The sequence below is a fragment of the Schistocerca piceifrons genome, chromosome 8 (genome assembly GCF_021461385.2).
Source record: "Schistocerca piceifrons isolate TAMUIC-IGC-003096 chromosome 8, iqSchPice1.1, whole genome shotgun sequence".
In the NCBI taxonomy this organism is placed as follows: domain Eukaryota; kingdom Metazoa; phylum Arthropoda; class Insecta; order Orthoptera; family Acrididae; genus Schistocerca; species Schistocerca piceifrons.
Genome location: NC_060145.1, coordinates 429,430,145 through 429,442,700, shown reverse-complemented (window position 1 = coordinate 429,442,700; position 12,556 = coordinate 429,430,145). Strand labels below are relative to the sequence as shown.

At 45.6% G+C, this 12,556-nt stretch overlaps 1 protein-coding gene across 1 annotated transcript in view; it reads left to right on the top strand.

Annotated features, from left to right (window-relative positions):
* Positions 1 to 12,556, top strand: part of LOC124711848 (ataxin-2-like) — a 141,373-nt gene that overhangs the window by 72,410 nt on the left and 56,407 nt on the right. Inside the window, exons 9-10 of the mRNA XM_047242074.1 lie at positions 1,261 to 1,694; positions 12,063 to 12,213. Of these exons, the coding sequence (XP_047098030.1) occupies positions 1,261 to 1,694; positions 12,063 to 12,213 (585 nt within the window). The remainder of the gene's footprint in view (positions 1 to 1,260; positions 1,695 to 12,062; positions 12,214 to 12,556) is intronic.

The window sequence follows — 12,556 nt, the reverse complement described above, 5'->3', positions numbered from 1 at the left end:
AAGGCTTTGGCTGAAAGCTTATATACAACAGTATTTTCTTTGTGTAACTTTCTGTTGTTAAACTTACTTTTTTCTACATTTAGAGCAAGCTGCCATTCATCATACCAACTACAAATTTTGTCATCTTGTGTGTCCTCCTATTCACTAAACGATAACTTCCCATACACCACAGCGTCATCAGCAGAAAGCAGACTGCTGCTCACCCTGTCTTTCCTGTCTTTCATATTGATTACATGTAAAGAGAAAAAGAATAGATCCTTCACACTTCCCTTGGGTATTGCTGATGATACCATTGTCTCTGAACACTTACTGTCAAGGACAATGTACTGGGTTCTATTGCTTATGTAGTTTTTGAACCATCCAAATAAATGGGAACTATTCTATATGCTTCTACCTTTAACAGTCTGCAGTGGGGCACCATGTCAAACGCTTTTCGGAAATCTGGGAATGTGGAGTCTGTCTGTCTGCCATTCATTCCTGGTTTGCAAGATATTGTGTGAGAAAGAGGCAGGCTGAGGGTGTACGAGCGATGCTTTCTAAATTCGTGCTGATTTGTGGACAGAGGTTGATGGTGGCTTTTTACCTTAAAGTAAGAAAAACTAAATATAAATGTTGAGTCATTATGGACAGAGTATGGATACAAAATCTGTGTTAAGACCAAGCAACAGAGACTAAAATGATGACTTGTAGAAAGCAGAGTACTGATTTTTAAATATAAAAAATATGGAAGGATTGAGAACCATCTCTTCCTAGGCATCGGTGTTCATCATTGTATACATTGTAGAAGTGCAGATATGTCAGCTAAATATCTCTCTGTGCTGTAGTTTATTTTCGTGGAATGGAAAGCCAGAGGCTATACTCAGTTTACGGATGTAAATCTTTTTAAAACCTCTACCACCTAACTGTTTCTGGGGCACCCATACTCTCACTGTAAGCCCAAACCCCCCGCCGCCCTTTTATTTTTACCTATTTGTACACCCATTGTCCCTTCCTGTTGACTTTATTGTGCTGTTTGCGTGGTTCCTCCCTTGTTTATGCCATCTTAGATCTTGGGACCAATAACCTCACTGTTTGGTCCCCTCCCCCAACCATCTACTGCCAACCATCCTCAAAGAAAGTTGGAATGCTCACAAGTGGGTGGTAGGGACCAGGTTAATGACCATTGCTGTAGTGCAACATTTATTTCAATGAACTTTGCGTAATATGTGGAACAGTCAATTAGTCAGAGAATAGTTGTTTTTCTAGTTTTTTCTATCGAAGGTCGGGAAGAACAACTGGCAGAGCTGAAGAAATTTGGACAAGACTTCAAACTGGCTGAAGTGGATAGCTCCGACAGGAAACAGCACCAAAATTCTACTGCTCCACCATCATCTGTTTCCCAACCATTGCCGCAGCATCAGGTTCAGACACCACAGCCACAGCAGCAGCCTCTCGTCCAGCAGCAGCAACAGTCAGCACCTTCTGCCCAGCAGCAGCAGCAGCAACAACAACAACAACCACCATCTTCACTGCCCACACAGCAGCAGCAGCCAGCTGCAGTGCAACCGCAGCAACAGCAGCCGCCACAGCAGACGGAAGAACATAAGGAGCAGGGAGAAAGTGCTGACAAGGTGTCAAATGCCCTCAAGAAGTCTACACTAAACCCGAACGCAAAGGAGTTTGTGTATAATCCCAATGCCAAACCATTTACTCCTGTAAGTAAAGTTTTATTTTATGATTTATATGTGTTTGTTTCATTGCCAGAAATACTCCATTTATATGGGAAGCTACACAGAAAAGATATATTGCATCCCGAGATTATTGAGAGTTTTGGCTGGGCCAGAGATATATTATCGCTTTAGAATAATGTTAGGTTCCAGCCAACAGTTAGTGTAACAGAATTGCAGTATCATGAAACTCGCAGCTGTTTTATTTTATGGCTCTGTTTAATGGTGGTAGATTCATGTGAGCGTTACCGTAAAATCTCAGGATTCAGAATTGTGGCACTTACAGATTGAAGATATGTCTGGGACAAAGACTCTCATGTACAGTCTGAGAGAAGACTGTCAGTCCAATATTTAACTACTATTCTGTTTATCTTGTATATAAAAATAACTAAGAGTTTTTCTATTCAGTGAATATTATATTTAATAAGTTTGTTTGTAAATAACTCATCTGCTACCAGTCACGATTTTCTTTATTTTTCGCACAATGCGTTTCAGGAAATGATTCCCATTTTCAAGTGCATTTTTTGTGTTTGTTATGTTATTCCTATGTGATGTTGTCGATATGTGAGATTCTGCTTCATTTTGTTGACTTTAAGTTTCCTTATGGTCCATTTGTGCAGAGTGTCACACCCACAAAACATCACACACAACTTGTATACTTTTAAACATCAAAAACATTTTGAAATTATTTGGTTGGATCTTTTTCAATATGCTTAATATTATTAGCATCAAAAAATTCATGTGTTTTGTCTATGTATTCCTTTGCTCCTCTTGGGGTTTGACCTCCATTTCCAACGTTTTTCATTCCATGTGAGCCATTTGGGGATGAACTCCCAACCTAGTTTCCATGTTGCAGGCTCCTCTCCCCCCCCCCCCCTCCCCTTTTCCCCTTGCACCCTGGCCCCCTTCCTGCTAGGTCACCAGCACGATAGCCAGTCCGTGTGGTGGGGCTGTTAAGTACCCACTTGGCTGAGCCCCCTGACAACACAGGGATCACACTGGTAGTACCTGAGCTGTTAACGCCTCATATATGCCAATGAGTCGTCACTTTTGGGCATCATAATCCTGCAATGGCCGCCGTGCCAGACGGCCCTTGCTGTGGCTGGGTGGCACCCATGGGGCGAGCCCCTGGTTGGAGTGGATGGTACTAGGGTGGACACCTTGCACATGAAGCAACAAAGGCGTCAACATCCTGGCCATTCTGTGGCCGTCTGTAAGAGTGATAGAAGACATGACACTCCTCCTTCTTATCCTTCAGCCTTCCCCCTCTCGGGAAGAGGGTCAAGCTCGCCAGCTTGGGTTGAAACCTTTCTCTCGCTACCTGGTTTGTACACGGACAGATGGCAAAAGTTTTGCCATGATCATGCCTTTGTTTTTTGTGTAGACGATTGAAGATACGCATGGTGAAGTGGAATCCTTGAGTAAAATGCAGTCTGGTTCTTTGCTCATAAAGCCATCTTCTGCTGCCCAGTCTGAAGCCCTGCGTGCTTGTGACCATTTCAGTGACGTCCCAGTCTCCATCGCACCCCATCAATCTTTGAACTCGGCACAGGGCATTATTTTCCACCGGGATCTTCTTCTCCAAACTCTCGAGGAGCTCCGCGCAAACCTTGAGCGGTGAGGAATTAGATTTATCTGCCGTGTACAATGAGGGTCTAAAAACAATCGCACCGATACAGGCACCTTTATCCTGGCCTTCGAGGGGCATTCCCTCCCAGAGAAGGTCAAGGTGATGGTCTATTGGTGTGATGTAAAACCTTACACATGTCTTGGACACGTCTTCCCGCTGCCCCCATGATCCCCTCTGCGGAGACTGTGGGTGCCCCCTCCATTAGGGGAGTGCCTGTGCTCCTGCACCAGTTTGCATAAATTGTAATGCGCTGCATCCTCCACGCTCGCCAGTATGCCCGGTGTATATGAAACCTTCTACTTTTGCTCGAGTAAGGTCAATTCCCCCTCCTACCCCCTCTTCTTCCCAGCCCCATCCCATTCGCCCCTACACCTTCCTCCTCACCCTCTCTCTCCCACTCCCCTTCCCCCTCCCCATCAGTACCCACACCCACCCCTTCGGGTGCTGCTCCCCCTCCCCCGTCAGAGAAGCACTCCTCTTCTTTGGCAGCCGCAGGTGCTGGAGCTCCCTCCTGAGACTCCTCTTCCCAGCAGCCCCCTGAAAGGCGACCTGTAGCTCTACATCGGCCGCGCAATCCGCAGCTGGTGGGCGCCAAGATTGCCAGGTATAATTCCGTGCCCGACCTCGCTGCAGTCTGCCCTTCTCTTCCTTCACAAGAGAAGAAGCAAAAACACAAGACCAAGGGCACATCTGGTATCCCCTGAGGTGCTGCCTTCCCCTCCTCCAGCCAATGAACAAACAGTCTGTTCCCACCTATATGAACATTATCCCATCCTTATCGGTGACGGATGGTGACTCAGTGGCATGACCGGCTCCGGTCTGTTCACTTCCCATTTGGACTCCAGCTTGAGAATCATCCAGTGGAATTGTAATAGATATATGCATCGCCTCCTCTGGTTGCAGCCCCTTCTTTCCTCCTACTCTGCTGCTTGCATTTTTCTCCTGGAGACCCATTTTGTCAATTCTTACTCACCCACCCTTTGTGGGTTCCACACTTTGTCTGAACCGAGTTGGCCCCTTGTGGGTTTCTATTGGTGTTTGCACCTTGGTCCGCAAGGACATTGTTAGTAAATGAGTTCCCCTACATACCACTCTGGAAGCAATTACTGTCAGGGTCCATCTGGCCACTCCAATCACAATCTGTAATCTCTACCTCCCACCTGACACGCTGCCCACATCCCTTGCCCTAACCACCCTTCTTCAACAACTCCCTTCCTGCTTCTAGGGGACTTTAAAGCCTACAACCCTCTTTCGGGTAGTCACACGACTACTGCGCTGGGCAGGACAGTTGAAGCTATTCTGGCAGGGCTTGACCTCTGTCTCCTAAACACCGGCACTGCCACACGCTTTGGAGTGGCACACGGCACTTTCTCTGCCGTTGACCTCTTCATCTGCAGTCCTGGCCTTCTTCCCTCCATTCAGTGGCGTGTCCATGATGACTTATATGACAGCGATAATTACCCGATTGTTTTGACCTTCCTTCAGTGTATCTCGCCCCGCCACCCTCCCAGGTGGGCCTTCTCTAAAGCTGATTGGGGTGCCTTCTTCTCTGCTGTCATCCCCCCCTGTACTACCACACAGCAGTATTCATGAGTCTACACAGACTTTGACTACCGCCATTCTTTCTGAAGCTGTTTCAGCCATCCCTTGTTCCTTGAGGATCCCCCATCGAAAGGAGGTCCCTTGGTAGACTCAGGAAATTGCTGCAGCCATAAAAGACCACGCTGTGCTCTTCAACACTTCTCTGCTCTCCTGCTGGTCTGTAAACGATTCCGCTCCCGGACCTGTTACCTAATCAAATTTCAGAAACGGATTTGCTGGGAGACGATATGTGGTTGCCATAGGACTGCACAACCCCCCTTTATAAGTCTGGGCGAAACTCGAGCGAATTTTTGGCCATTGTCCTCCCACCGGCATTACAGGAATTTCTTTGTGTGGTGTTGTCCTTACCCATCTGGACTTTGTCGCAGAGCATTTCGCTCAACACTTTGCCCAAGCCTCTACATAGACTCAGTATCCACCCACATTCCTCCTCCTCCTGTAAGGGCACTCGGAATGACTGCTTTTGTCTTTCTTTTCTCGCTGCTTGGGGCCTTATAATGCCCCATTTAGTGAGTGGGAATTTGCCAGCACCCTCGCCCTTTGTCCCGACACAGCTCCTGGACCGGATTGGATACATAACCAAATGCTCCAACATTGGTGGCTGGCCACTGTCGTATACTGACCCTTTTCAACTGTCTGTGGAGTGAGGAAAGCATTGTTATTCTGGTGTTGAAGCCTGGGAAGCCACCTCTTCAGTTGTACAGCTACCGTCCAATTAGCCTTACCAACACCCTCTGCAAGCTCCTTGAATGCCTGGTAATTCTGCGGCTGTTTTGGATCCTTAAATCCTGCAACCTTTTGTCAACAACTCCAGGTGGTTTTCACTGTGGCCGCTCTACAGTGGATAACTTAGTCCACCTGGAGTCTGCTATCCGGTCAGCTTTCGCCCATCGGCAACATCTCATTACAGTCTTCTTTGACCTGTATAAAGCCTACGACACCACCTGGCGCCACCATATCATCACCGCCCTTCACAAATGGGGCCTTCGTGGCACTCTGCCCGTTTTTATCTGTAACGTTTTTGTGTCGCTCTTTCTGGGTTCAAGTTGGTTCCTCCTACAGCAGTTGCATCGGCAAGAAAATAGGGTTCCGTGGTGAGTGTCCCTCCCTTTCTCATAGCCATTAATGGACTGGTGGCGGCTGCTGGGCTGACAGTGTCCCCCTCTTTTTATGCTGACGATTTTTGTACCTACGTCAATTCCTCCATCATGGTCGCTGCAGAATGCTGTCTACAGGGGGCAATCTACTGAGCGCAGTCTTGGGCTTACTCCCATGGTTTTCAGTTTTCGGTAGCCAAGTCATGTCATACATTTCTGCCGTCGCCATACAGTCCATCCCCGTCAGGACCTGTTCCTCAATGGCCAGTCCCTCAAGGTGATGGACACCCATCACTTCTTGGGCCTGGTCTTCAGTGCCTAGTTGGCACAGCTCTCTCATCTTCACCAGCTGAAGAGGACGTGCTGGTTACATCTCAATGTTCTTAGATGCAATATCACCAGGGGGTGCAGACCGCTCTATTTCCTGTGATTGTACAAAGCGCTGGTCCAGTCTCGTTTAGGCTATGGGAGTCTGCGTCACCTTCAACATTTAGATATTAGACCCCATCCACCATTGTGGGGTACAACTTGCAACTGGTGCCTTCCGGACTAGCCCCATGATTAGCCTTCTCGCATAGGTGGGGATTCCACCGCTGTGAGTTTTGCGCCAACGACAGCTGATATCTTACTCTCTCCGCATTTACTGCACCCCAATGCACCCTAATTCTGGTTTCCTCTATCCAGACGCTGAGATCAACCTCCCACGGTGGTGGCCACGATGTGGGCTTACCATGACTGCCCACATTCAGTCGCTCTTTTCTGAGCTCCAGCATTTTTCTTGGCTCACACACGTAGACCCCTCCGTGGTGCGTGTCTCCGCCACAGCTCTGTCTTGATCTCTCCATCAATTCGGAGGATTCTACCCCTTCTGAGGCCCTTCACCACCAATTCTACTATCTCCTCAGTTCATTCCAGGGTTCAGAAGTGATTAATACTAATGGCTCCATGGTTGCTGGTCGCACTGTTATGCTTACACCTATGAGAGACCTACAGAACTTCGTTGCCAGATGGTTTTAGTGTTTTTACTGCAAATTGGTAGCCATCTTGCATGCACTGGACCGTGTCCGCTTCTGCTCGGGGCTGTCCTTCACTATCTGTTGTGACTTCTTGAGCAGTTTGCAAGCTATCGGCCAGTGCTTCCCTCGCCACCTGTTGGTCATAGCTATCCAGGACTCCCTTTCTCTCCTTGATCAACATGGGTGCTCAGTGGTTTTCATTTGGACCCCAGGCCATGTTGGGGTCCCTGGCAATGATCGACTGGCTAAATTGGCTATTATGTCGTCTGGTTTTGGGACTTTGGAATGCAGAATGGCACACTCTTTCTTTGCCGAACAAGCTCAGGTCGATAAAGGATTCTACAACTATGTGGCAGTCTTCCTTACGGGCCTCTCGTAAGGCCTCTGTTGTCCTTTGCCGGTTCCGCATCGGCCATAATTGGCTGACTCGTGGTTGTCTCCTCCGTCGTGAGGACACACCTCCCTGTTGTTGTGGATCGATGTTGACTGTTGTTCACCTCTTACTGGAATCTCCCAACTTAACCACCCTACAACGGACTCTTAGCTTTCCTGACTTGCTACCCCTGGCGTTAGCTGACAATGCCTCAGCAGCTGATTTTGTTTTACAGTTTCTTCGTGATGAGGGTTTTTATCGCTTTAAGGGTGGGATGGCAGTCCCCATCTTGCTCCACCCTTCGCCCTGATTGGACTGGCTTCGACTGGGCTTGGTGGTTCACCCCCGTCCTCTGCCTTCCCACTCATTTCCTTATGGGGTCTGTTTTATCCTGAGTGTGTATCTTGTCTACCTGTGCTTCTTCCTTCATGCTCCTGTCATTCGTCACTTTCTTTCCCTCTCTTCTTCTGCCTTCTTCCTTCCTTCTCGGTCAGTCGTTTTTAATTTTATGGTCATTGTAGTTCCCTCTTATAGTGTGAGGTTTTATCAGTTTTAGTTATTCCAATGTCGGAGGGACTGATGACCATCTAGTTTGGTCCCGTCTCATAACCAACCAACCAACCAACCAATCCACTGAACTAAATTTCACTACAGTGCTTCATTGCACTTGACCTTGCTGCTAGGTTAACCTCTAACAATGATATGAAATGTTATAATTTTCTTAACTGAAGTCAGTTGAAAACTTTAGTAATTGTTACTTTTATCTACAGCCTAAACATCATTTAATTAGAACTGGGGAAGAGTGACTGCAAATGTCAGTTCTATTGTATTAAATCTTCTGCTGTGTGCAACTTGTTAGTGAGAACACAGTCTTGTGTGAGGAGCTGGAGTTCCCCTTGAAAGAGAATTTGTACAATCTGTATTCAATGAACCAATGAAGTACTGTGGCCATAGGAAGAGAGTAGCTCTCAGTAACAAATCCAGTTTCTCAAAGCACTAATTCTGGACTACTTCAAAACTGAATCAGTAGAAATATAGATGTTGAATCTTTGTGTATGGCAGTTAGTGTTCTCATAACAATAGATGTCCTTATATCTTCCAACAGTTTTATAACTGTAGCATTAGATTAGATTGGATACCATTATTACTTTCATTTCATGGAGGTGAGACAGTAGCATAAGAACCCCAGCTACGCTCAATACTTTCACTGAGATCCATGTATCTGTAATATTGTAAGCATCCAGATGTAATTCTGTCGTAGTAGAATGTGATTAGCCTAATGTAACTTGCTACTTTTGAGGTATCAACTCGCAGGAGGGGAAATGATGCTATTACTTTTGTAATGTCCACAGTGAGTCATCCTCCCTCTTGTGCCACTAACTGTTGGATCGGTATAGTTGGCCCCATTGTTCACCCGCTGTAAACAGCTGTATATTTTATAGAGTATTGGTTAAGTCTGTGTGGCATACATTCCTGGTATGTGTCTGTGTTAATGCTACACCCCACCTGCTCACTCGATGTTAGGCTGCTAAAAATCACAAGCTATTTTAATCACACATTAGCCTGCTGTGTCCTTCATGATTTGTATTGAAAAATTTCCATCGGATTATAGTGTAGTCCATCTATAAATTGTGTACTTGTCTCAATAACAGCTTTTGTCCACAACTGAGAGATTTGGGAAAGTGAAAGAGTGCTTATCTTGCAGGGTGGGATAAAGTTCTTCATATGGTCACGCATGTGTGGTCATGTGTAATGTCCATCACTGAATGAAATGTTGAACTGCCTTGATGAAAGTTAAGTGGATTCTACCCTCATCCCTGTCAGGCTCATCACTATTGATGTCATCTCCCATTAGACTAACATCCCTAATGCCCATGGCCTTACTGCTATTGAACTTTACTTTTCCCAACACCTAATCAATTCCAGGACAACAACCTCCTTCCCAGTCGCCATGACCAACTATATCCTCACCCAGAATTACTTGTCCTTAGAAGGCATTACCTACAAACAAATCCAGGGTACGGCTGTGGGCACCCACATGGCACGATTTTATGCCAACCTATTCATGGGCCATCTACAGGAATCCTTCCTAAACACCCAGAATCGTAAACTCCTCACATGATTCATATTCATTGATGACACCTTTGCGATCTGGATCGAGGGCGAGGACACTCACGTTCCTACAGAACCTCAACTACTTCTCCCCATTTGCTTCACCTGGTCCTACTCAACCTAACAACCCACCTTCCTAGATGTTGACCTCCACCTCAAAGAATGCTATATCCGTACGTCTGTCCTGCCCATATCAAACCTACTAACCAACAGCAGTACCTCCACTTAGACAGCTTCCACCCTGTTCCATACCAAGATGTCCTTCCATGCGGCCTAGCCACCCGTGGTAATCACATCTGCAGTGACGAGCAATCCCCCTCGTAATATACTGAGGGTCTCACTGAAGCCTTCACAAATCGTAATTGTTCTCTCAACCTTGTACAGAAACAAATTTCAATGTCCCACCATCTATCTACCGAGGAACATTCCCTAAGTAACTCAGTACCATCCAGGATTGGAGCAGCTGAGTTGCATTCTCCACGAGGGTTTTGCCTACCTCTCGTCATACCCTGAAATGTGAAATGTCCAGCCAACTCTCCTTCCTACCCTTCCCACAGTGGTATTCTGCCATCCATCAGGCCTACACAATATACTCTTCCATCCCTACACAACCTCTGCACCCAACCCCTTACCTCATGGCTCGTACTCCTGTAGTAGACCTAGAGTCAAGACCTGTCCCATACATCCTCCCACCACCACGTACTCCAATCTTGTCACAAACATCATCTATCCCATCAAAGCCAGGGCAACTTGTGAAACCATTCGTGTGATATACAAGCTGAGCTGCAACCACTGTGCTACATTCTGTGTGGGCATGACAACCAACAAGCTGTCTGTCTGCATGAATGGCCACCAACAAACTGTGCCCAAGAAACAAGTGGACCACCCTGTTGCTGAGCACGCTGCCAAACATGACATCCTTCATTTCAATGTCTGCTTTACAGCCTGTGCCAAGTGGATCCTTCCTGACAACACCAGCTTTTCTGAATTGCACAGGTGGGAACTTTCCCTGCAATATATCCTACATTCCTGTAACCCTCCTGGCCCAAACATTTGTTAGTCATTGTTCTCCTCCATCCAACCCCTTCTCTGCTCCCATTCCAGTACTACACAGCCCTCATTCCACCATCATACCCAGTGTTTTTACTTCTCTCCTTTTCTGCTAGTTCCCTCCCCACATCCATGCTGCCCTCCATCTAACATGCCGACTGCATGTAGCTGCCCTACCCTCTCTCCACCTGGTTCTTGTGTGCTCCCCAGCAGCACCTCACTGTCTGCCACCTCTACCCTACTATCCCTCCTCTTCCTGTCCCAGCCTCCTCCTGATCCCCACTCATTTGCCAGTCCCATCATGCATCGGTGCTGCTGCTTGCAGTGTGGCCTCAGTTGCCTGAGACTGCAGTCGTGTGTGAGAGTTGTGTTTGCGTGAGCGTGTATGTGTGTGTCTTGTCATCTATTTTTGACGAAGACCGTACTGGCCGAACACTTTATTTGTGACAGTCTTTTTGTTATGCCTATCTGCAACTCAGTATCTTTGCTATATGATGAGTAGCAGCTTTCCTTTTCATAATATTGTTACAATAATATGAAAAGGATGGATTGCTGCCTACCACATAAAGGAGGCAATGAAAAGACAGCTAAAATATTAAGCTTACAAATAAAATTCTGCTTCTGAAATAGAAACATAAATGTGCGCACACGCACAAGCACAACTCTCTCATATTTTACCACAATCTCCAGGCACCGGAACCCAACTGGCAGTTGGAGGAACGACTTTGTCCGAATTGCTCTTGACATGTGTGTGGAATGGGAAAAAGCCCTAATAACTGTACAGTGGGAGGTACCCTTTATTATGCACTTCAGTGATTCACAGGGTATAGAGATAGATCTAGGAGCTTGTGTGTTACCAGGCTTCACCATTGTGCCTGTCTGCAACTCAACACCACCTCCATGAGGTGATCAGCGATCTATCCCTTTCATATTAATGATGTTGTTGATAGATACTTAACTCTTAACATTTCTTTATTCAGTTCTTGTGACATTTATAGTCATTTATTAAACTTTACGTATCACGGCATTAAATGTACTTTTTTGGGGTAACTCCAGAATTAATACCAGAACAGAAATTTGAAGAATCTTGCAGTGTGTTAAATACCCTGTTTGCGTATTGAAAATAAAATATTATGTAGCTAAAGACCAGTAATACTTCTCACGTATGTAATTCCTCCCTGTTGGACAAGATAGCAAGTTGTTACCATATAACAAGGTAGCTGTAATCTCTCCCAAAACAATGCCTTTCAAGTGTGAATAATGTATAAATTCTGGACTAGTACAGGGATGTTAACAAATGAATATATATCTGTAGCAATTTAGTTTCTTGTGTCTGTTGCCAGCGTTTGCACTGAGTGCCATGATTGCATGGTTATTTTGAGTTGGTATTGCCTAAAAATATCATACCATTCTGTAACTCCAGTTCTAGTAGGTTTCAACATAGTTATATAGAACTGCAAGATTTTCTTATTGCAGAGGTCACCCAGTACACCAACACCATCAAGACCTCATACTCCTCAAACGCCACAGTATGCTGCTGGTATGGCAATGGTGGTTCCAACATATGTAGTGACAACAAGCCAACCTGCTTTCACAAATCCTAACCAAGGAAACCGCTTCCGTAAAAGTAAGTTAATTTATTTGTGCTGTTCATAAATTACTTTTTTGTTTTGTTGGTGATTGTGGAATTCTACAAAAGTATAGTAATAAATAAAATATTATTTGCAGCTGGTATTATGTTTTGGAATGTCCTTGTACCTAATATTGACTTGAAAGGCTTAGCATTGATTTAATGTGGCATTATAGTATTGGCCAGTAATAAATAATAATAATAATAATAATAAAGACGACATTAACAACAACAATCCTGTGGATGAAGCAAGTCAAGATAGATCTGGAGAAGTCGAACTTCTGAGTCACAAAAATTAGAAATACATTTAGGAAAAGTGTTAAAGATTTCCAAGGATTTC